At 34.7% G+C, this 26,991-nt stretch overlaps 1 protein-coding gene across 1 annotated transcript in view; it reads right to left on the bottom strand.

Moving 5' to 3' along the window:
- The window catches only part of SPATA16 (spermatogenesis associated 16), a gene marked incomplete at both ends in the record, with an annotated part of 242,557 nt that overhangs the window by 59,664 nt on the left and 155,902 nt on the right, over positions 1-26,991 (bottom strand). Inside the window, 2 exons of the mRNA XM_081302727.1 lie at positions 1,248-1,395; positions 26,323-26,407. Coding sequence (XP_081158853.1) covers positions 1,248-1,395; positions 26,323-26,407 — 233 coding nt within the window. The remainder of the gene's footprint in view (positions 1-1,247; positions 1,396-26,322; positions 26,408-26,991) is intronic.

The raw sequence follows: 26,991 nt of genomic DNA on the forward strand, positions 1-26,991 counted from the left end.
ATGTTCATAGCAAAATGATGAAAAGTTTGCAGCAATTAGCAAAGTTCTGGAAATTTTTTACCTCTCTTTTTACAAAATGCTCAACCTGAGTATAATCAGCGTCAGTGGTCATTACGGCAAAGTTTGTATGATCTTCTCCCTTTCTCTGCCCTCAATTCCCATTGTTCCTCAGAGATTAGTATTCAACCATTATTGGTTGGATTTATTTAATTGAAGTTGAGGCACTGTGGAGAAAAATAAGGAATCCACAGGACCTAACTTAATGCTTCTGTCACAGGGAGACAGTATAGCTCAATGGCAAAGATATGGGTTCAATCTAAAGCCTGCCATAAACAATCGGGTGGGCATCTTTGAGAAAGCTATTTGTCTTTTCTCAATTATCTTTTCTTGTTTCTAAAGCAAATCACCTAACCTCATAGATTATGGGAACAACAAGGGACAATAAATGCAGAGCACATGGTGCTTTAAAAATGGCCAAGGACAGAGTATGTTTTTAATCTTATGCATCAACAATTCAGCCCCTAAAACCTAAAGGAGTTGAACTGGCCTTAATAGAAGATTGTGATATTAGGTGTGTACATTTAGGGATTTTGCTTAACACTAGTCATTGCTGAATGGCCCTTCATTTAATATACAACAAAACAAAACTCCTTGACACTTGACACACAGTAGGTAGGAAGAAATATTTTGAATGAATGAATAAAAGTAAGTGACTTTTAAAGAAAAAGACAAGGAAAAGGACAATTCCCAGAAAAAGAGAGGAAAAAGTATAATACCAATGTGTGTCCTCTCAGGTACCCTTGGCTATCCAGAGCTCATTTGGAAACCAGTGTTTTTCAAGAAGAGAGAGGCTTGAGGGGTGAAGAAGATGGGGACAGGAAAGCAGAAAGAGCAGGCTTTGGAAAAAAGTCAGTCTTCAGGAAAATACTATAATCACCTAGTGTACTGATGAAGGATATATAGAAAGATGAAATTTTACCAAAGGTATTGCTTTTGTTTTTTAAAAAGCCTTGAAGTTTCTAGGTTTTACCCCTTCCTTTAAAAACAGAAACAGGAAGGCTCAAGGGATTTTGTGCTAGACCTGTAAAGGCCAGTTCTACTTAAAACCTTAAAACAATTTCCCATTTCAATTCCTTAGATTTAAATAGAAATACCCTGACACAAACATAAAACGAACCAGAAAGGGTTCTGCATTTATTTCAACAGAAATAAGGGATCAGCTGATAACTGAAGATGTTGAGTCTTACCTGTGTAGATGTACTCTACATACGCAGGATGAGTTTTTGTGAAAACCTCTTTTACTTTTTCTATTTTATCAGCTCTTATTTTTGTTGCAAATGGTGTGTACATAACTGAGAAAGATTCAGCTCTGGTGATGGCTTCTTCAATCATGGCCTGAGAAGAAGTAAACGACCCATTTTGGCATCAATAACAATATATGACTTTTTGAGAAAGAAAAAATATAATTACCTTTATGGATGATTTAGAAATCTATATACTGTACTGCAAAGATAACATATTTTGGTGCTAAATATTCATTAGAACAAAATTGTAATTAGTTCTGGAAATACTATTTCATACTAAGAAATCCAATTAAATGAAGAAAGTTTGTAAACAGGTACTTCTACACTGAGTTTAAGATGGAAATAAAAATTCTATTTTTCAATGTGTCATTTTTTGATTGATTTTAGAAATCAAATCCTTAAGTCCAACATTATAATTAACTTACTGATGAGTAGACATTGGGGAGTCATTTATAGGAAAAGAGTTTTCTGCAAAATACTTATTGAACTATCTGGATTTAAGTGCTTTCTATAAAAAGAATGGCAAACTAGATAGACATCACATCACTTTTTTTTTTCATCCTCTAGAACCTGGGAAAGCCTTTTGGAATAAGAAGAACCTTTCTCAACTTCCTCCCAGCAAAGTGTCCCTTCCCTCTACATCACAAGTGACATTTAAGGTGGATTCAGCTGTTTAAGTTCTTTATATTTCCCCATGTACGATTCCTGGTAAAGCTCTGTCATCGCCTTGAACTTCCTGTTTTAAATAGGTCTATTACTATCTATAACAGACTAAAAAGAAAGTTACATAAAGTTTTAAAAGGAATTTATCCCTTTCCTATAACTTTTCCTTCTAATAAGGCTTGAATGTGGAATAAAAAGTATGTCTATAGTTATCTCATTTTTTTCTGAAAATGGCATAAAACCATATTGCTTAAGAATCCATATTTATTTATAGGAACAAAAATTTCCTCTTAACAACTAGGAGCCCCAACAACCTGTAAGAAAAAAGTAAAAAATTTGAACTAACAGAGAAAAAAAAACCACACTCACTTAATGAACAACAATTTATATTATCAGCATAGTATTTTGAAAACATTTTGTATATCTTCAGAGTTGATTTTTTAAAAACATTTATTTTTTAGCTGTGGGTGGACTAAGTACCTTTATTTTATTTTTATGGGGGTGCTGAGGATCAAACCCAGTGCCCACGTATGCTAGGCAAGTGCTCTACCTCTGAGCCACAACCCCAGCCCCCAGAGTTGATTTTTAAACTAGGCACCCAAATGGAACTTATTCCTTCCCTACTCTATTTCTCAGTGATTTTTTGGTTGCCTTCTATGACCATTTATGTTATCCATAGAAAGGAGTTTTGTGCATGTTTTATGGATGCAAAAGGCCCTTCTTTCTCTGACACTAGCATTGAAAAATTATGTAAAATTAATGGTGGGAAAATTTCTGAATGAACTTCAATAATTTCTAAAAGACTAAAGAACAGAAATTATATCTCCTGTAACAAGGTTCTTTGCAAGTTCAAGGAACTGAAAGGGAATAAAGAATAGAGTTGTGAGGCCAAACCCAGAGCTGGCACTCAGACAGCATTGGTGATTGACAATGAGAGGCAGGGCCTGGATACTGAGGCCTAGATACCAACAAACACAGTGCAGGCAGCCGGTGTGGAATTTAGAGATGTAGACTAAAACATCAGACATGGTGTTAGGCCCCAGTGGTCCTCCCGCAAAAATAAAGATCCTTTATATCAAGTGGGAGAAATAATGCCCCAGTGTGGTGCACACGTTCTGTATACTGCTGGAACGAATGCCCGGATGGCTTGTCCTGACCAAGCAAGAGTGCAGTTAGACCAAGATGTGTGTGCAGTGATATGCTGGGGAGGGAAGCTTTTCCAGATCTTGGTTGTAAGGTCAGGATTTGACTTTACTGCTATTGAAGCTGTTCATTTTTTTTTTTTTTTTGTTGTTGTTGGTTTGCTAGGACTGCCATAATGAAATACCACACCACACTCTGAGTGGCTTAAACAACACACATTTATTTTCTCAGTTTTGGAGTCTAGAACTGAGATCAAATTGTCAGCAGGGTTGGTTTCTCCTGAAATCCCTCTTCTTGGCTTGTGGATGGCCATGTTCTCCCTACGTCTTCATATCCTCTTTACTCTTTGTGTGTCCATAAAGACCTCATTTTAACTTAATTACCCTTTTGAAAGATCCTGTCTCCAAATATGATCTCATTCTGGGGCACTGGGAGGTAGTACTATAACAAACACATTTGCAAGGGCACAAGTAAACCCACAGTGGTTTCTAACACCTTGAAAAGCGTTTCTGTTGTTCTTTCTGAATATCTTGGTGAAGAGCATTTTGTCTTAAGTTCTGGGTGAACAAATTTTAGTGAAGGTATTTATTTCATCCTCCTGATTGCTTCCAGAAAGACATTAGCAATATCCCAATCAGGCCAGGACAGGAGGAAACACTCTCCCTACCCCATTTCTCTTCCAACTGCTGGCAGCTTAAGTGGAAGCTGGCAGGGTAGCTTCGCTAAGCCATCTCACAGCAGGGATGGCAAGACTTGTGCCCAAGAGCCTGCACCAGCTTTTTTTTCCAAGTGGCAGGAGTGTGGTTTTCACATGGCAGCTTGATGTGCTTGTTGAAGGATCTGTGCTTTTGGCTTAATGCTCAAGGCACTGCATTCAGACCTCAGGCTTGCCACTCAGGAAAGTGTGCTGGAGAGCTGGCTTCCCCTCTCCCCACTGAGAACCAATAGTGATGGTTCTTTTGTGACTTCTGCTTTTCATCCTGAAGATGTGTAAGGAACTGGGTGATGAGTAGAATGTGTATGTAAGAGCTGAATTCTCTGCGGAGATGCTTTCTTAAAGGAAATTATTAGAGCCCCAAGAAGATCTATCACAACAGAGTAGAACCGAGAATACAGAGATTCTGAAATATCCTCTCTTGTGTTTTAATGTGCTTTTTTGTTATTCTTCTAGAGACAGATAATTTTGAGGCTTTGAACTGTCTTACATTGCTCTTGTAAAGGAATAGAGTAATATTATATATTTTTTCAGCATCATTGATACATTATTGAATAGCTCATTAATGAAGCAATCTGGAAAAAAATAGCATCTGTACTTTATTAAAATAGTGGGGATTTTTATTATTTTGGTCTAAAGACAAAAACATCAGATTTTTATTGCATCATGATATCTAATTTCTTAATTTAATTAATTTTAACTGATACATAAAGCATATACTTATTGTACATAATTGTACATATTAATGGAATACCAAGTGATGTTTTGACATGTATCCATTATTTAATTAGGTGAAATATATCCATTGCCTGAAATATTTATCACTTCTTCATGGTGAAAACTTTTAAGCCCTTTCTTCTAGCTTTTTGAGATGTGCCTGGTTAATTTCACTTTCTCCCATTCCATCCATGTTGTCACAAGTGACAGGATTTCACTTTCTTTTATGGATTCCATCATGTCCATTCACCATCATTTCCTTATCTGTTCATCAAAGATGGAGACTTAGATTGCCTCCATTCTTCCATCCTTTAGGTAATGCTGCAATGAACATGGGAATGCAGATTTATTTTCAACATACTGATTTCATTTCTTTAGGATATATACCAGCAGTGAGATTCGTGGATCATATGCTAGTACTATTTTTAATTTTTTGAGAAACCACCATATTCTTTTTATAATGATTGTCCTATTTTACTTTCCTACCAAGAGTTTACAAGGGTTCCCTTTTGTCTACATCCTTGTTGGCACTTGTTATCTCTTATCTTTTTGATAACAGCTGTTCTTACTGAGTGAGGTTATATCTCATGTGGTTTTGATTTGCATTTTTCTATGATGATCACTGATAATGAGCATTTTAAAAATGTACTTGTTGGTCATTTGTGAACGTTCTTTTGAGAAATGCCTATTTAGATATTTTAGTGAATCATTTGTTTTTCTGCTGATAAGGTTTTGGAGTTCCTTAGGTATTGTTGTTATTGATCTCTTGTCCTAGGTATAGTTTGCAAATATTTTCTTCTAAAATTATGTCAGTTGTCTCTTCAAGCTGATAAATGTATTTTCTTGCTGTGCAGAAGCTTTTTAGGTTGATGTAATGCCATTTTTGTTCCCTGTGTTTTGAGGGGCTTGTCCAAAAGTCCTTGAATTCCAATATCCTGAAGCATTTCCTCTGTTTTCTTATTGTGTGTAGTTTCATAGTTTCAGGTGTTACATTCAATCCATTTTAAGTTGATTTTGTAACTGGCAAAAGGAGTCCTAATTTCCTTCTTTTGTATAAGGCTATCCAATTTTCCCAGCCCCATTTTAAAAAATTAACATTTTATTATTTATATGTGACAGCAGAATGCATTACAATTCTTATTACACATATAGAGCACAATTTTTCATATCTCTGGTTGTATACAAAGTATATTCACACAAATTTTGTGTCTTCATACATGTACTTTGGATAATAATGTCTACCCAGCACTATTTATTAAAAAGACCATCCTTTCTCCAATATGTTTTAGGTACCTTTATAAAAATTCAATTGACTATTAATGTATGGGTTTACTTCTAGGCTTTCTATTCTGTCCTACTGATATGCCAATAACAAGGTGTTTTGATTACCACAGCTTTGTATACATTTTGAAATCAGGTACTGTAATGTATCCTGCTTTGTGCTTTTGCTCAGTACAATTTTGGTTATTTCTTTGTGAGTGGTTTCATACAATTTTAGGTTTCTCTTTCTATATCTGTAAAGAATGTCATTGGTATTTTATAGGGATTGCATTGAATCTATAAAATGCCTTGGGTAGTAAGGCCATTTTAACAATATTGATTTGTTCAATCCATGAACATGGGATGTATTTATTTTTTGATGTCTTCTTCCACTTCTTTAATCAGTTTTTTATAGTTTCATTGTAAGGATCTTTTATTTTTTTTGATTAAATTTTTGCCTAGTTTTTTTTTAAATTGCTATTAGCAAATATAAATACTTCTAATTTTTGTATGTTGATTTGTGTCCTGCAATTTTGCTGAATTTGAATAATTGTTTTTAGTGGAGTCTTTGGTATTTTCCATATGTAAGACCATATCATATGCAAACAGTGACAATTTGACTTCATTTTCTCTTTTCTTTTATTTCTTTCATTTGCCTAATTCCTTTGGCCAGAACTTCCAGCACTATGTTGAATAAAAGTGGTGAATGTACACATCTTAGTCTTTTTCTAGATCTTAGGGAAAAAAACTTTTTAGGTTTGTCATAATGTTAGCTATTGACTTATTATATATGTCCTTTGTTATATTGGGGTCTGTTTCTCTTATAGCCAATTTGTTCAGTGTTTCTATCATGAAGAGAAGTTGGATTTTATCAAATGCCTTTTCTTCATGTATTAAGACATTGCCCCTTATATTATTGGTTGGATGTATCATGCTCTTTTTGTGTATGTCAAACCATCTTTGCATCCCTGGAATGAATCCCACTTGATTATGGTGAATTTTTTTACTTTTAAAGAAATGTGCTTTTGTATTCAGTTTGCTAGTATTTTGTCAAGGATTGATGCATCTATGTTCATAAAGATATTGGCCTGTAGTTTTCTTTTTTTTTTTTTTTTTGTTGTGTCTTTGCCTGGTTTTGGTATCAGAGTAATGCAGGCCTCATAGAATATGTTTGGAAGAATTCCCTCATCTTTAATTTTCTAGAATAACTTAAGAAGCATTGGTGTTAGTTATTCTTTAAATGTTTGATAAAATTCAGTAGTAAAGATGTCTGGTCCCTTTTTTAGACTTTTTACTAATGATTCAATCTTATTACTTGATTACTTGTTATTGGTATATTTATGTTTTTTATTTCTCTATGGTACAGTCTTGGTAAGGTGTACATATCCAGAAATCTGCTCATTTCATTTAGGTTACTAAATTTGTTGATATAGAGCTGTTCTAATTTGGTAATTTAGAGTTAGATTTATCTTTCAAAATAGTCTAATATGTGGAAATTAAAATCATACTTATAAATTTTTAAAACCTAGAATATTTTGAAATAATCAACGGTGTTGAAATATAAAGATTTTAAGTTACCTTTTATGGTCAAAATTTTTCATTGAGTTTGAAAATAGTTAAGAGACTAGATGAGAAATTGTTGCTTACATAAAAAACTGTACTAAAAATAGAAGTAGATTTCCAATGATACTTTTTAATTTGATAAACATTCTGCAATTGAGTTACTTCATTAATGTGTAAGTTTCTTAGATGCCAATAAATGTTGCACATATGCAGAGAATGGGGAAAAGCGTCTGTCCTTGAGCCCTGTTGTTCCATGTGCATTATGGTTAATCATGCTTTCTCTTCTGATACTCAAACAGAAGATTTATAAGTACATGATAATATTCATGAGTTGCAGTAACTTCCTACAGTTATCTTCATACTGATCAAATATTAAAGCCTATATTATAGTTACATAAGCCAAGAGTGTATGTGGGTAGCTCATTTCCTTGACAAATTTCAACTTATAATACTTTCTTATTGTACTTTAGCTAAGTTAGAAACAGCTACTTTTGCAATTAACTTGCCCAGGACAAATGTACAGCGACTATAGGAGAGAAAGGAGCAGGGATACTTTATCAAGGGTAAACTAAAAACAACAAAAGCAGAAGGATAAAGATAACTAGCAAGTAAAAAAAAAAAAAAAAAGAACAAGAACAGAAAACTGAATTCCCTCTCCCAAGAGGGTTGGTTTTCCTTGGTAATTTTTAAAAATATTCGAAGGAGCTAGAATAAAGCTATCAGAAAGAATAAACCTCAAATAATTTTAGGATGATGGAATTATATAATTTCCCCCACCTATTCTTTGGGTGGAGGTTTGGGACAACATTTTAATACTGGGAGGTTAGTGATCAACATTTTAATATTACCCTGATTTTATAGGAATTATTTTATGAAACTAAGTTCTGTATGTTCCTAATACAAGGGAATATATGCAGTTCAGTTTTGACAGTGCATCTGTCAGCCCTGTGATGTTATGGGTATCTTCATGCCATTTAAATAAGAGATCTAATTTTTATTTGCATTGTCTGGAAGTCACTAAATATTATATGATCAGGTTACTTGTATTTTAACTTTTTAACAATGTGCCTGGTAACTGTGGTTTAAGTATGCAGAAATCCAGTTAGTTTCAATTAGCAAATGTAATTAAATTATTATATATTATCAAATTATTTCTTCATTGGCCACAATTTTAGTAAGTTGGTTTACTTAGAAGACTAGATCTAAAAGGAACCTTAGGAATTTTCCAACCTAATGTGTTGAGATTTGGGAAGGCTTAACTGACTTTATAAAAATGTACAACTTTTTTTTTTAAATAGAATTTAGAATTAGTGTCTTGTATTATATTTCACTTTCTTTTTTTGAAAATTAAGACTTTACTTCCTGGGCATAGCAGAAAGATTTTTCCAGACTCTTGTAGCTTATTGTATCTGATATGGGTCAATGTGAATGTGGGCAGAATAACATTAATTTTTTTCCATGCCTGGCACATAAACCATGCTAAGTATTTTCTTTCTATATTGGCTACCTGAAGGAAGAGGAGTCCCAGAATGTGGGAGAAGATGGAGCTACACAGTGGAAACTGTGTGTGTCCTCAAGTTGTGGATTGTGCTACAACTAGTCAGAAACACCAACACTGGACTAGTGTGTGAGAGACAGATCAAATGTTACTGTTTTAAGTTACTGAGGTTTGGGGTTGTGCATTATAGCAGTTAGTTTCTCTCAATATGTAAAAATGATAATAAATGAATTTTTATCTGATAAGCCTTATGTAGTATGAAAAAGTGAAGAAAAACAGCAATTTGAGAGATAAAATAGCAACTGTTCACTTAGCATTGTAATATATGCTTTCCTATATGCTATTTTCTTTAATTCTCATAAAATCAATCTAGGTAAATATTATTAGTGATTGGACATTATTTTATTTTCAGAGTAAACATTACTAAATTCAAAAGAAATTTACTATTGCAAGCTATAAGTGATTACATGAGTATGTTTAGTGGCTAACATAACATTTTGTTATTTTATTGATGATGATACAATTTTGAATGATGACTATAATTCAGTAGAAAATGGAAAAATACTATTTTGTGAATGACATTTTATTTCAAGTTTAATCCAGAAAATACATATTACCTTGATTGGAAGATTTCAATTTTCTTGAAATTTAGAATCATCTATAAGAGATTATCCTAAATATCTTACCTTGATTCTTCCCTATAAACTTATTGACTGTATCATTTATGCAATAATGAGGATAGATATAAAATTATGATGGTTTTATTAATATAATGCTACATCAGAATAAAACATGTAATAATGGCTGCTTGCGCCTGCCTTAGTGATCAACATTTTAATACTGAAATATTACCCTGACTTTACAGGAATTATTTTGTGAAACTAAGTTCTGTATGTTCCTAATACAAGGGAATATATGCAGTTTTGACAGTGCATCTGTCAACCCTGTGATGTGAAAGTTATGGGTATCTTTATGCCGTTTAAATAAGATATTTAATTTTTATTTGCATTGTCTGGAAGTCACTGAAGATTATATGATCAGGTTACTTGTATCAAGGTAAACAGATTTTTATAGTTTTTTTTAAAAATTCTCTACTCTGCTATCCTTTCTGGTTTATAACTTAGTTTTGTAGTAATTTTACAACATATATAAGTACATATATGTATATATATATATGTGTGTAAATATGTTGTTTGCTTGTGTATGTGTGTGTGTGTACACTGTTGTCCACCATCCAGTTTGTAAGAGTCAGGCTTACAGCTTTGATTAGATATGTTTCCTTGTTGAATAACTTCAGCACTAATACCTACAATTTCCCCTGCATTATTTTTTAATAGTTTATATTTTGTGGCAAAATTTTATTTCTTTGTCCTCTCAATGCAGAATTGAGGAGTTGGAAAGGTCCTAAGAAGCTATCTTACAATATTTGACTTTATAACTAATGGAAGCAGTCTTGATGAATTCTACTGATTTATCTGAGGTCACAAAATTAGAAATGGAAGTAAAATGAGAGCCTAAGTCTCCTAAGCCAGTGCTTTATCCTATACTGAAGATCCTTTTCCTCTTCTAATTAGATTATAAATTCCTGGAAGTGTAAGATCAACATTAATTTCTTTTTTTCTTTTTCCAACACAGTCTTATTCCCAACTCCAAGGACAATTAGAATTTGACTCTAACACTAAATGAGGAAAAGTGGACTACATCAAACCACATCTTGATCAAGATCTTCTTCATAACAGTCCCAACACAAAACAGAAAGTTCATCATTTGCGCATACTGACCACAAGTGAAATTGTTTCGTCCATGGTCTCTCATTAGATTTAATATGCTATCAACTAACATGCCTATCTCAAAGAGAAAAATTTACAAAAATTAAATGAAAGGCTTCTTGGTAGGGGAGCTTCAATACTAATGGGCTTAGGTTGGTCTGGCTTATTCACTGGCAAAGTACATATAATTTATAAATAGAATTTAAATTATGCTCTTGTTCTAAAGACCCTGAGTAATTTTCTGCTTTCACATTAGGGAAACACCAGCTGATAGAAACTCAGAGTTGCAAGTGTGGGTTTCAGCAGCCTCCAGACTCTTTAGGATGCCACAGAGCTTTTATTCTTGATGACTTAAAATGAATCACCAAGAGGTATCACAGGAATAAATAGCTACATTACCTGCAATTATTTCATAAGGACAAATGGGTATTACTAATGAGCTTCAGCCTCTGTGTTCAGTGGTAAATGTCAACACAGTTTGGGACCCTTTTTTGGCCCTGTATTTCATGTCTATACTTTGTTTAGTCATATAAAGGTAAGTGTTCCTGTCCTTAATTGTGTGATGTGTTTTCATTATATTTCTTGACTGATGGTTTTAAATTGAGGTATGGCTTGTCAGTGCACACAGCTAATTAACAGCAGGGTTAGCACAAGGACCTGGTGATCTGGTGCCCAAAGTTGTATTGCCTTTTCTGCCAAGTATTTGTTTTAATTCCTGGCCTACTATGTAAGTTGACTTTAGATGGAACAGTAAGGGATTCCCTTGAAGAAGTATAAATTGTAGAAGAAGTTAAAAGGATACAAGGTTATTTAACCTGGACACAAGATTTAGGTTGCAAAGACAAACTGCCTATTATCAAATACCAATGTGCTCTTGGACTTTGCCTCTGTGGGCTTCATTTAGTTTATGGATTAATCCTTAAAACTCTTTTATTAGTTGAATGTCCACTGTGCATTATTAGCTAAGTGCTGTATATAAGTTATTCTGTTGATTTGTTAAAATAATGTTGTGGGGCTGGAATTGTGGCTCAGTGGTTGAGCACTTGCCCGGCATGTGTGAGGCCCTGGGTTCAATCCTCAGCACTGCATATAAATAGATAAATAAAATAAAAAGATCCACTAACAACTAAATATATATATATATATATATATATATATATATATATATATATATATATATATATATTCCAACATATAACATTGGAAAGCAGGCATTGTTACCCCATTTTACAGATGAGGAAAACTTGGTGTTTATTCCAAAGCATGCTACTGTAAGCACGGAAATAGGATTCAAAATACATGAAGAATTCTTGCATAGAGCTCCAGAGGACAGAAGTGGAAACCCCAGCAGGAGCAAGGTCCTAAAAGAACTTTCCAACAAGCTCTGTTCACCTTGGAAACTGGTAGATCCTCTGGGAGCTGCATATGTGCTGGTGAACAGATCAGGGAGGGACCACAGTATATGCAGAATCCAGTAGAAGGGAAAACTGTGCCTTGTCAATAGTACTCAAAGTTTGCCTTTGGTGTTCTCCTACCTCCCTGTAATTTCTTTTCTCCCTCAAGTTTTAGCCTTTCCTGGCAACCAGACATTTCTTATCCTTTCTTATTTCTCTCATTTGCCTGAGATTAATTTCTTTCAGGCTGTGGCTTCACCCAAAGGACTTTCTATTTTAAAAAGCAACAGATTACAGGAGATTGATTTCATGGGGCAGGTGGCCTCCTATTCATGATTTTTCATCACGTCACCCTACCATCAAGATATCTCAGAGAGGGGAGAACTGCATCTGTGAGAAACACAATGGATTTATCAAAATGTATGCCTGAGTGTATGTGTACACTACATATCCACATACATATTATTTAAATGATATGGACTTTTTCCATCACTTCCTGATATTACTGCAAAAACATACAAGTACCATTAAAAATACACACACATACATATATGAAGGTGTGTGTGTGCATGTGTGCATGTGTGTGTATTTCCGTGTGCCCTGTAAATAAGAACAAAGTACAACCTTTAAGAGATATTAAAGGAAATAAAATGCTATTGTCAAAAACCTGCCACTGAAACATTCTGTGTTATCTGTCCAGTGTCTAGTTCATCCCAATTTGCCTCTCATGAATGGATGCTACAGCAAGCTAACCTTGACCTGATGAAGGCTGAAAAATGAGTGAAATGAAGACTTGCATGCTAATTATGATGTTTTTTGTCTCATTAGGTTTGGGCTTAAAATAATACTCTCAAGAGGTTTTTGAGAGTTTATCTTCCCTCCTAGGTTGTTGATTCATAGTTTGAGCTGCACTACATATCATAGCACCCATACTTTCTTGGATAAAAATAGGTTAGCTCATCAGTTACTTTATCATCTTGAGATAAAATAAAACATGCCACATGTTAAAGGTTGCCATTTGAAACACCAAGTTCTCATTATTTGGAAGAAGGAAAATTATTATGAAAAAAATTATTCCATTCAGGTACAGGAAGAATAGACAGTCTTCAATAATTAGTGAGGAAAACAAAATCATATGAATTCAAAAAGAGGGGAATTTATTTTTAATTGGTGTGCAAAAATGCCAAAAGGATGACTGAATATAAATAAAAATATTAAAAGCTCTGAGTTTTACCGATTATATTATACCTGGCTGAACTTGAACAGCTTAAAAAATTTCACAATTTCATGGAATAGTTATTCTACATCTCCAAATGCTAAAAAAAGTGACCTCAATTTCTCTGCAAGCTTGTAAATCAATAACCCATAAAAATCTATGGAAAATATAAAAGGAAACCATAAAAACTTCTAAATTTGCTTTTGCTCATAACAGTTTTTGATTTTCAGATGCAAACAAAAACAAAGAAGCAAACAATATGCCCACAAATTTAAACTGGAAAGCAGTCTTTATGTAAACAAAATAACCTTGTGGCAACCTAGTAGAATAGCTATAGGAATCCCAGAATCAAACAGCTAGACCTGAATTTGTTCAGGTAAAAAAAGGATAAAATTGCCTTAAATCTCTAAAACCCATATCATTCTCAAATAAGAGAAAATGAAAAGAAATTTAGAGGTTACTTTTTCCTTTCCTTAAAAATCATGATCAACCCCAAAAGCTTTTTAGAAGAAAAGAAAAAAAACTGACTATTTAAATGATATAAACTTTCTCCATCACTTTATGATATTACTGCAAAACCATACAGGTGGTTTAAAAATACACTAAAAATACACATTTCTAAAGAAGAGCACAGAATAAATATTGTTCAGGAATGGTTGAGTATTAATTTTATCACTTGATATGGTGTCACCTTTTTTCTTTCTTTCTTTCTTTCTTTCTTTCTTTCTTTCTTTCTTTCTTTCTTTCTTTCTTTCTTTCTTTTTTTTTTTTTTAAGGATCCTGAATTATCAACTTGCACCTAGAGGGCCAAGGTACCAGTGAAATATGCTGCCCCTGGCAGGGCACTTCCCAAGACACTTGCAGTGACTCCTGCCCCCAAACTCTTTGTGTGATCTGGATGCCTGAAGTTGCTTTAGCAAGGGACAAAGCCATTTATTTTGCAGTGAGAGTTAGGGCTTCAAAGGCAACCTCTGGAGAGGTGGCCCTATTGCTGAAATTCCCACTGAGGTGAAGTAATTGACTCATTTTTGGAAGAGAGCTTTGGCTCTTGACATGTGCATGTGGGATTGAATAGGGGGGGATGATATGGGGAAAAGGGAGAACAAAAGCTACCTCACCTACATGACAGTTTGACTAAGCCAAATATATAACAGTACTGAAATATAAAAAGGAATTTATATATCTGTATGGTTCAGACCGCCCCCCCCCCATCCCTTCCCTCCCTCCTGGTCTCTTCTCTCTATCCTTCCTTCCTCCTTTATTCCTTTCCTTTCTTCTTCCCTGCCTAATGCCTGGGACACTCAGAACATCAATAGAAGAACTACACAAAATTACACAACCAGCAAACAATGTCACGGTCACTATCTCCTTCACAGGAACACTCAACCTTGGATCAAATGCATGCCTCAATTACATCTTTCATTTAAAAGTGAACCTCTCCCACTGGTGTACTACCTCAAATAGCATCAAAGCAAAATGAAACACAGGCAGCATTTAACAACGCTGGTAACCATGGAAACATATCATTAAAGAATATATAAACAGGAATGAATAATTAGATGAGAAATTCATTTCTACATTTATCTTTTTCCAAGACCCAGGAAAGGAAGCTTTCTTTTACCTCTCATCTCAATTTGGATGCTTCCTCTTTAGCCTGTCTTCTAATTGAAAACTGTGAGACTTTATAAAACAGGGGTTTTAATACTGCTTATCTTAATAGACAGATCTTTGTAGGCAAGTGACTTTAAAAGATTTCAATGCTTATTGTTGTCTAGATGTAACGCTGAAAGAAGAAAAGGGTATTAAAAGGTTTGCTTTTGGGTAGGGGACTTGTGTCATGGTGAGAAGGGAACAGAAGTTACTAACTTTTAATAGTGGCAAACATAAAATTCCTAACTTACTGAAGGCCATCAGCATAGTTGAAAAACTGGGAGGGGAGAATCTGAATCATAATTAAATGTATGATTTGCACTGTCAGACAGGTAGGACGACCTGTTCAGGGCACCTGATGCTCTATTCCTGCACATGGTAGAGCAGATACTTAAAAATATTTGAAATGGCCTTGGAGACATCTAGTCCAGGGGTCATGTATCAGAATCACCTGGTTTGGTGTGGGGAAGGGAAATAGAAAAACATAGAATTGAATATCACATCCAACTCTGGGAATTTTAAATGTTTAAATGTTTTCCCAAGTGACTCATGCAATTGGCTAGTAGATCCATGTTTGAGAACCACCGACCTAGGCCAACTTCCTCATTAAAGGGAAAGTAACTCAAATCTAGAGCACTTGTAGTAGATTGAGTATTTGTTCTCAGTTTTTCCCTCCCTGTTGCAATATTGCACTCGCATCTTTGTCTTGGCTTTGTGGTGGGCAGAAGAAAGTACACTTTGCTCTTGGACTTGACCATGTGGCTTCCTTTGGTTACTATGATGTTAGCAAGTATGGTGTGAGCATTGGTTTGCAATGTGCTTACGTAGCTTGGCTTTCTCCCTTGGAATCCCACATTTTGTCATAACAACAAAGAGGAGGTAATTGTTGGTCAAAGGAAGAGGAAAGACCTGGAATACACTTGGATTTCTCTGCAGCTTGTAGCCAAGTCTCGACAAGCCTAAACCTCAGTCAGTCGCATCTGGGCCAACTTGCTTACTGTTGTGAGCCTCTGAGTTTCAGAGTGGTTTGTTACATAGCATTATTGGGGCAGCCATTGATTCATACAGAAATGAAATGACTTCTTCAAAATTAAGTTCCAACATTAGAACTGGAAATTACATCTTCTCAATGTCTGGTCCTCTTACTACTGATCCCTGCTTCCTGTTTCCTTTGCTTCCTTTTCCTGCATGAACTAAGCACACATGTCCCTTGCTTCTGCTTGGCCTACATGCCCTGAATCTTCAGACATTCTGTCAACTTGCCTCACACAGAGCTTACCTCTCTCTCTCTCTCTCTCTCTCTCTCTCTCTCTCTCTCTCCCTCTCCCTCTCTCTTGTTTCTTCATGACTCTGCTTTCACTTTTCCAAGGGGACTAAGAAATCACAAATATACTAATTTCCACAACTGAATTCAGAGGTCACCCATTACTGAGTTTAGCAGTAAGATAAAATTTATTTTACATATGACCTGAGACTGACTAGAGACTCAGTGACAAATGTTGGGAATTTAAGCTTGATATATGGTAATTATCAGGGAAATATAGTTGGATAAGTGTTTTGGGTGCTTCTTGAATTAGGTCTAATCTAACCACTAGAGTACTCAGGTTGCTTTCAGACATACCTCATCCAAATATTTTATAAACTATCTGTATGACAAGGCCAAATAAATAAACAAATGGAATATAAATATAGGCCATTAAGAGAAATATTCATATACTATTTCTATTTTGTTCTTTTATGTGGGAAGCTTTTTCACAAGGAAGCAAATCTTTAGAGAAAAACATATTTTTCTTCTCCAGAAAGTACAGATGTTTTGTTAAAGATAATAACAAATGTTTCTGGGTCCTTGACTTTCATTATGAGGTTGAGATACAATAATAATATTTGATTTTGCAATTGTAAGAGAAAGAACAAGGAATAGGAAAGAAGTTGGTCTTCATTATTAGCCTAAACACCCAAATCGTGTTCGGTGTTGTTATCCTACATTGTTTCCTTCTGAATGCAGAGGCATCTATAGCTTTCTGCTGCCTTGACTGCCATGTTTGAACAAAAATATAGCTGAAACCTTGGGAGTTGTATGGAGGTTCCCAATGAGTCCAAAGACTCTTGGAAATCTGCAACCTTCTCCAAGTATTCCAATGAATCCTGCACTCAGGCACAAAAATTGTTCATAATTGTGCACTTAAAACACATGCTCACATACACAGAAAAATATCTATCAAGTTCATAATCTCAGAATTTCTTTGTTTTGTTCTTTTTTATTCTTTTTAAATTTTTTTTTAGTTGTAAATGGACCTTTACTTATTTATTTTATGTGGTGCTGAGACTTGAACCCAGTGCCTCACACATGCTAGGCAAACGTAATACCACTGAGCCACAACCCAGGCCCTCTTTTATTATTTTTTATCTTAAAGATAGTATATATTTATTGTGAAAGATAGACTTATTCTCATTTGTAGGGATAGCTACTGTGAACTTCTTAGTATATAAACAGACCCTCTATTTCCGTGTGTGTGTGTGTATAAATTTTTTAATTGATGATAATAATTGTACATATTTATGAGGTACAATAGGTCATTTGATACATGTATGATTATCAAGCCAGGGTAATTAGCATTTCTTTGCATAATCACTGAATTTCCCAATTACAAAACAATGATGCCCAAATATTCTCATGTCAGAGGTTACTGGTTTGATTTTTATGTTAAATCAATATTTAATCTGGTTGATTGATTTAACAAATAATTATGGAGCTGCTTTTTGCATTGCACCATGAAAAATAGAGATTAACAAGAAGTGGTATGTAATTTAAGTGCACTAGAGTCCAGTAGTTCTTCCTGGTAAATATTCTGTGGTTGAAGATATGAGTTCCCCCTATCCATTGGGGATACATTCCAAGATTTCCAATGGATGTCATGTAACTACAGATAGTGTAAGATCTTATATAAACTAAGGTTTTTTTCCTACATATACAACCTATGCTAATGCTTAATTTATAAGTTAGGCATAGTAAGAGATTAACAGCAATTAATAACAAAATAGAACAATTATAAAAATATACTATCACAAAAGTTTTGTGAATATGGTCTTTTTTCCTCACAAAATGTCTTATTGCACTTTCACCTTTTTACTCGAAGCGTTTTATGGCTTCTCTTTGCCGTGTCTGAATTGCTAGAATCACTACTCTCTACTCTTACCTTTTGGGACTATTGTTAAGTGTCATTTAAGTACAAACACTGTAATACTATTACAGTTAATCTGATCACTGAGAAGGTTAATAAGTGACTAACAGGCAGATAGCATATATAGAATAGATATGCTGGAAAAGATATTATTCATGTCCCAGGTGGACCAGAGTGGGATGAAGTGAGATTTCATTATGCTGTTTGGAATGGTGTGCAATTTAAAATTTACATATTTATGGAATTTTCCATTCATATTTTCAGGATACTGTGATTGTGGGTAATTAAAATTGAAGAATGTAAAACTGTGTAAGGAGGGATACATACTCCTTGAAGATGGAATGATGTCTATTTTGTACACTGCTATGTCCCCAACACATAGCACATTGCTTTACACATAGTTGCTCAATAAATACTTGGAATATGAATTTGCCTGACAAATACAATTTGAGAGTAAAGAATAAAGGTATTCACTAACTTAAGAAGACTATGGATACACTGGATTGGAAAACTTTCAAGCTTTAATGACCACAGTGCAATTTATAGAGGCAATAGATGACAATAACATTGTGGGTGCTATTTTTGCTTTGAGCCTTGGAAGCAGCAAATGTTTTCTGCTAGGCACAACATGAACAAGAAAAGGGTAGTTGCTATAGTGAGTACCATATAAAGAGAAGAAGTACTGCAGAGATCTTGACCCATAGCCTGAGAACCCTTATGGAAAGCTTTAGGAATCTATACACGGTGCACCATCTTTTTTTGAGAATATAGCTGGGAAAAATCTTTTGTCTCTCAGTGTAACCAGCTCCTGGTTTTGCCCCTTGAAAGATGACTAATTACACACACACACACACACACACACACACACACACACGTTTGTTGATCTGCCTTTGGAAATCATCATATAGGCCATTGATAGTTTTGAGATGGGGAACATTTCAATGCCAAGTACAATTTGAATTGGATGGGAAGTCTTGGTGTTCTCTGCACAGATGGAGGACCTGTGACGTTGGCACTGACTCAGCCTTTGCTGCTTTTAAAGAAAGAGGCTCCACATGTCAGGCTGTCTACACAGGCCTGTGTTGGTGTCAGCAGCAATTCCAACAATCCCCCAAAAGGTCCTTTTCCTGCTGGGAAAGTCTTCAGCTTCCTTAGAACCACAAACTCAAATTAGTGCCTTTTCAGGAGCTCTTTGTTCATATACAAGAACATGCCATGAGATTATTTGCTATTGGAGAAATTTGATGGTAATTCACAAAAGGGGTTTAAAAGCGATTTATTTTGGTTCTTTCTTCAGAAATTTTTAAGAGAAAAGAAGACACCCTCTTAGGACAATTCAATAGTGAGAAGTTTATTCCAGGACTAGCTTAATAATGGCTGACATCTTAGCCACATACATGAGGGAAATCTTTGGACTGAAAATGCTGAAGTTATTATTAGAGGTGCTGCTAAAAACTTATGAATCACCTCACCTCCGCCCCCTGTCAAGCAGTTACCTTAAACAAGATAAAATAACAGTATGAATTTTTCAACCTGGGAGTGAGATCAACAAAGTCTTGAGAATTTCCAGAGACAAAGATCTTTAGATACTTGGCAAATGACTTATCTCTCATAAAAGTTATTTTTGGTCCATATAGTCTTAAAATTGGAACAAACTGCTGATAGTCATGATGTTATAGGCCTATCAAAGCTGACTTCATTGATTTGAAGACAAAATAAATTATGTAATATGAATTAAAATAGAAAATTTTGGTATACTGATGGATTATTACCTATATGAGATATTGTGAGCTACAGGAACTTTAACTCTATTTAGTATTACAGATTTTATGAATTGAAAATTTACCCCTTATTGCCATTAAAAAGAAATATTGAAAAGGATGTGATGTCAACTATTTCAATTTCTTTTACTGGAACAATCACAATAACTTTCTCACAGTAGTGAGAAAGCCACAATTCTCTGTGAATGTTGCTTTGGTAGTATGACTACATGTAGATAATTTTCCAAAAGCAATGAGATACCTAGTAAGCACATTTTTAGAGATATTGTTATAGGTGGATGCTTGCAAATTGAATCAGATTCTCAGCGGGTTCTGAGACTGCAGATCGAAGGTCTGAAGGTTGCCGATTGACTTACAAAAAGGAAGAAAGGAATAATTAAGTTGAGAAATGAGCCGATCAGGTCGGCTTGTCTATGTTTGGCAGGGTTTCTCTGCGTTCATTTTTCTGTGAGACTTCTGCAACAAAATTAGTTGTTTTCACCTTTTTTTCTTGCAGGCCATCGTTGGCTCTGTGATACTGCAGAAGATAAAGCCATATACAAGACAAGCTTGGTGACTGAGATCATGGCTGAAAGTAAATGTGGCAGAACAGGACTGGGAAGTGGAAGAAGAGGAAACTTACTTGTTTTTATGATGATATTAAATCTAGCCCTGGATCTAAGGGGCTGGGAGCTTGGGAGATAGACTGGAGTTTATAACTGGATAACGTTCTTGTGATGATATTACTTCAGGATCAACATATAAATACCATAAGGTAGGTGCTTCAAAGTAGGTAATCTCAGCTTGACTAGGTGCTTGCCATTTTGCTCATTAGTTCAGAGTTGTGATGAGCACTCAAGGTGTTCTCCAGGAGGATGGCTGATAACAGAGGACTGGGTATCAGGTTGCAGAGGCATTGCACACAAGGATAAACATCACAAGTTATTTTCAAGCCCCTCTAGCTTGGTAGAGGTGATGCTATTATAGAACAACATGTGCAAACACTTTTATTCAGAGTGATATATCCCAGTGCGAACTGTCATATAGTATAGAGCTTTATGCCTTTTTTATTTCTTGCTGTATTGATGACACAAAACATGTTCCTAAAACAATTGAAAGGTGTTCTTGAGTTCACCAAAGCAAAAATTTTCTTTTGCATCTAAGAATTTGCTACTCAACAATCTTCAAGAGCAGACGTATGGCTGGGGGTATAGCTCAGTTGGTAGAGTGCTTGCCTTACAGGCACAAGGCCCTGGGTTCAATCCCCAGCACCACCTAAAAAAAAAGTAGATGTACTCGAATTTTTACATTCTGAAAATTTCTATTTGTTTAAGATGTCTGAAGACAATAGCTAACCAGGGGGAAAGGGATTTTTATGTTCTCAAAAGGAGGATAACAGATGCTCCCTGATATATGATGGGGTTATTTCTCAAAATACATTGTTAGGTGAAAATATGAGTAGTTGAAAATGCTTTTAATACACACCCAATCTACTAAATATCACAGCTTAGCCTAGCCTACTTTAAATGTGCTTAGAACACTTAGAGTAGCCTACAGTTGGGAAATACAAAGCATATTTTATAAAAATGTAGTGAATATCTCATGTAACTTATTTTGAATTTATTGAATGTTGTAGTGGCAGTGAACAACAGCTGCATGGCTAGGCTTTTGCACCACTGTAAAGTTAAAATGTCACAAATCAAATCATTTTAAGTTTGGAATTATCTATATGTAAGAACTTATCTTACAGAGGAGGTAAAAATGGTGTCTAGTCAATCTTCAAATGTATACACAGATGCGATCTCTAGTCTGAGATGTTTGGGAACATTCTTAAATTGGTAAGTGTAATTGCCAGGATGGATTGGGTATCCCTGGCACCTCTGTCTTCAAAGATGACATGTCAATGGCAATGTCCAAAACCCCCTTCTGATTTAGGACAGAATGAAGTTTGGGGCAGGATGGGGCGACATGGGTACATTTGAATGAAAATAAAGAAGCCGTTTAGCAGAAGACAGTATATAACTGGTGAGGAAATAGTGTGCTGTTCTGGTGTTGGGCCTAGAAGGAGGGTTTTTGTATATGCAGTTTATCTGCAGGATGAGATTTCTAATTATGTTGCTTCATTTTTCCTTAAGATTTTAGGAAGATCTTTGGAAGAGCCTGAAAATTTGGATGCAATTATAATATTAAAATGAGCTTTAAGAATAGAGCTTCTCTAACTCTTTATGCTGGTCATTCCTTACTACCTAGTTGAAGCTCCTTTAGTTCCAGCAAAACACTTAACTTCCCTAAAATTCTATTACTAGACTAGTTGGTGTTAGAACATGTACTGAATCAGATCTGACTTCCAGATGGGCATTTTTGCACTATGCAATTAACTTTCAATTAAAAAAGGAAAAGAATATAAAGAGAAGTATGTTTTTCTTGCCATTTATTAATACAAAATAGTAAAACAAAGAATTTGCTTTTATTCCTTTTAATATTTTAAACATGTGTATTGGTAAGTGGAGATTATTTTCTTCATTTGAGGTAAATAAAATAAGAGTATTGATGTTCTCTGAAAATTAAAGGAAACTTAAAATATTTTTTATTTACAAAAATTTCAAGCTCTCAATTTGTCTTACATTATACCTGTATTGGATCTATTTTTTTTCCTAGTTCAATGTAGAAAACACAGTGGATACTCAATATATGTTTGTTTAATGAATGAACAAGTGAAGATCAATATTTATTGGGAACCTACTCTCTGCCAAGTCTACTGGATATTGCCCAATTCTCAAGATTCAATTCCTTTCTTTCTTCTCTAAAGAAGTCTTTCAAAAGTCTTTCTTTTTTAGGAAAAGAACAACGGGGGGGGGGATTTTATGAAAATCAAAGGGAGATCAGTAAAATAGAGGAAAGGGACTCAGGAGTAGGAGGGAAGGGAAAGGAGAATTACTGGGGAGTGATATTGGCCAAAATTATACTGTTATATTGTGTGCAAGTATGAATATGTAACAAATCCCTCCATTATGTACAACTATAATGCACCAATAAAAATGTGAAAAGGAAAAAAAAGTCTTCCTTTCTCATCTATATTTATAGCTCATAGTATTTATTTTTCATGCTTACTAATTCTTTTTTTCCTATAAAGATTTTATTTTTTTCAAAATCTTTTTTTAATTGCTTTTATTTTTTAAATACATGAAAATTCTTATTACACATGTAGAACACAATTTTTCATATTTCTGTATATAAAGTATGTTCCCACCAGTTCATGTCTGCATACATGTACTTTGGATAATGATGTCCATCACATTCCACCATCATTGCTAACCCCCTGCCCCCTCCTTTCCTCTCCCACCCCTCTGCCTATCTAGAGTTCGTCTATTTCTCCCATGCCCCTCTCCCTACCCCACTATGAGTCAGTCAACTTATATTAGAGAAAACATTAGCCATTTGTTTTTTGGGGGATTGACTAACTTCACTTAGCATTATCTTTTCCAACTGCATCTGTTTACCTGCAAATGCCATGATTTTATTCTCTTTTATTGCTGAGTAATATTCCATTCAATATGCTACATATTTTTATCCATTCATTTACTGAAGGGCATCTAGATTGGTTCCTCAGTTTAGCTACTGTGAATTGTGCTGCTATAAACATTGATGTGGCTGTGTCCCTGTATTATGCTGTTTTTAAGTCCTTTGGGTATAGACTGAGGAGAGGGATAGCTGGGTCAATGGTGATTCCATTCCAAGTTTTCCAAGGAATTTCTATACTGCTTTCCATATTGGCTGTACCAATCTGCAGTCCCACCAGCAATGTAAGAGTGTGCCTTTTTCCCCACATCCTCACCAACACTTATTATTGTTTGTCTTCATAATAGCTGCCATTCTGACTGGAGTGAGATGGTATCTTCCAGTACTTTTGATTTGCATTTCTCTAATTGCTAGAGATGATGAACATTTTTTCATGTATTTGTTGAATGATTGAATATTCTCTTCTGAGAAGTGTCTATTCATGTCCTTGGCCCATTTATTGATTGGGTTATTTATTTTTTTGGTGTTTAGCTTTTTGAGTTCTTTATATACCCTAGAGATTAGTGCTCTATCTGATGTGTGAGGGGTAAATATTTGCTCCCAGGATGTAGGCTCTCTGTTCACCTCACAGATTGTGATATAATAGTGAAAGTGTGAGAAAAATCAGATTTCATATTCAACTGAATTAAATTATCCTGAAATATAAAGAAACCCCTAGATTGTCTAGGGAAGAGAAAATTTAGGGGAGAAAGTTGGCACATGTAGTTGAGTTTTCAAATATTTAAAAACATTTCATTTGGAAATGAATTTCCCTTTGGTCCATGTGGCTCTAGAGGTAACCATTGGATGGAAGTTCTCAGGGAATGGAAATCCACTTTAAATGAAGGAAACAGTTTAATAATTAGTAAGTTTTGAATATTTTGGGGGAGTGGGATGAGTGATTTCTCCATTTTAAATATATTTCAGCAGAAACTATTAACCACTTATGGGGGAAGAATAGGACAAGAAAAGATTTGTATGTTGTGAAGGACATCATCCTCTAAATTATAAATTCTCCTTATAATTGTAAGAAATTATGGATCATTTTTTTGGCATCTAATTGATCTTTGTATGGCTTCTTGCTGTCATTTTGAATAATAAAAGAGAAAGAAGATTTGTACTTTGTTGTTGATTAAGTGTTTCAAATAATGTTGCCCAATAAATACATCTGATCTTAGCATTATCTTTTACTATGTAATTGATAATATTTCTAACACCCACTTTTATAGGCCATAGATCAATAATAAACTATGAAAATACAACATTCATATTTTTATTAGAGCATGTTAAATTATACAGATATTGAGTTTATTGTGGTATATTTGTGCATACCTAAAGACATAGTCTGATCAATTTCATAATTGGGGAAATTTCAAACTATGAAGTTTCATTTCCCTCCCTCCCCCTAATTCCCTTCCTCTCCTGTATTTTTTTCTTTTTTAAAAATTATTAGTTGTTCAAAACATTACATAGCTCTTGACATATCATATTTCATACATTTGATTCAAGTGGGTTATGAACTCCCATTTTTTCCCCATATACAGATTGCAGAATCACATCGGTTATACATCCATATTTTTACATATTGCCATACTAGTGTATGTTGTATTCTGCTGCCTTTCCTATCCTCTACTATCCCCCCTCCTCTCCCCTCCCCTCCCATCTTCTCTCTCTACCCCATCTACTGTAATTCATTTGTCTCCCTTGTTTTTTTTCCCCTTTCCCCTCATTTCCTCTTATATGTAATTTTGTATAACGATGAGGGTCTCCTTCCATTTCCATGCAATTTCCCTTCTCTCTCCCTTACCCTCCCACCTCTTGTCCCTGTTTAATGTTAATCTTCTTCTCATGCTCTTCCCCCCTACTCTGTTCTTAGTTGCTCTCCTTATTTCAAAGAAGACATTTGGCATTTGTTTTTTAGGGATTGGCTAGCTTCACTTAGCATAATCTGCTCTAGTGCCATCCATTCTAATTTCATTGAGTTCTTTCCCCTCATTTTTCTTCTTAGCTTTTACATGTGAGAGAACATATGATACTTTTCTGAGTTTAATTTTGCTGAAAAATTATGTTTTCCAGTTTCATCCATTTTCCAGAAAATAACACAATTTTGTTCTTTATTATGGCTATTTTCTTTATCATTCATCTGTTGACCCATATCTTGGCTGATTCCTTTACTATTGCTAACTGTGCTGCATGGGTATGCATGTATCCCTAAAATATGCTGATTTTATTTCTTTGGATAAATACCGAGGAATGATATACCTCAATCATATGGTAAATCTATTTTTAGTTTCTGAGCAACCTCCATCCTGATTACAATAGTGGCTGTACTAATTTATATCCCCATCAACAGTATATAAGAATTCCTTTTCCCTGTGAATCCTCAACAGCATTTATCATTATTTGTATTCATGATGGTTGCCATTCTAACTGGAGTGACATGGAATCTCAATGTATTGACCTATATTTCCCTGATGGCTAAAGATGTTGAATATTTTTCATATAATTTTTGGTCATTTGTATTTCTTCTTTTGAGAAGTGTGTTCAGTTCATTTGCCATTTATGTATTACTTGTTTTTTTTTTAATGTTGACAACAGTTTTTGAGTTCTTTATATACTCTGGATACAATGTTCATATTTTAAAGGATCATGTCATTATAGCAGCATGCCTGGAAAAATAGTTCCAGGGATGTCTAAAATTTATATTGGGTTGTAAAACTGAAGTATGGGCCAAGGGTTAACAACCTTGACTTTGCCCTTAAAATTAGTCTTAGAAAATCTACTTCATTATAAATATATTACGACTGGGTAGTGTCCTGATTGATATGCCCAGAGCTACCTTTTTCAGCAGTCTTTTAAGTACCAATCCTTCATTTTGGTCCTAAGCATGAGAGGTGCTCCTCCTCCCCAGTTGGGACATCAATTTTTACCTGCCAATATAGCTTGATGAGCTTGCTTACACACTGGTCACTTCCTCCTCTGAGCCAGAATATGTAGTCAGCAATCATGGCACTCCTGAGAACAAGAGCAGAGTTGTAACAAACAAATTCACAGGACAGAAGGAAAGCCATAATAGGTAGTATATACAGATACTGAGGAAGATTTTGTAATGCATAAATTTGACTTGCCTAAAAGTAAGTAAAACATAAAGCACATTTTAGAATGTAGAAAGTAGGTTTTTTTTTTTCTGTAGCTAAACTAAAACTGTGAGAAGAAAGAAGCCATTTTTCTTCTAGATGGTTTTCCTGTTTGTACAGTATAAGAATATTTAAAGACTATAAGGATTTGTTTTGTTTTTGTTGCTTTGTATTACGCTTCTAAGCATTTATAGAATAATAGCAAATTTATAGACTTTAAAATGTCTTTAAACCGCATATAGCTATTAGAAAAATATTTAAGCATACCTCAGACTTTACCCAAATTAATGATTACTAACCTCTGATTAAGTTAGCTTTTCTGAAATTGAAAATAAAAAAATCTCCGATTCCAACAGATAATTCCCTTCCCCCAAGCCTTGTGCCTAATTGAATTAGTTTTAGTATCTAGTGTGTACAATCACTGCTTTGGTCTTATTAAGCTGAAGCGATATTAAAAACTAT

The sequence above is a fragment of the Spermophilus citellus genome, assembly GCF_964194105.1.
Source record: "Spermophilus citellus genome assembly, chromosome: 7".
NCBI classification, from domain to species: domain Eukaryota; kingdom Metazoa; phylum Chordata; class Mammalia; order Rodentia; family Sciuridae; genus Spermophilus; species Spermophilus citellus.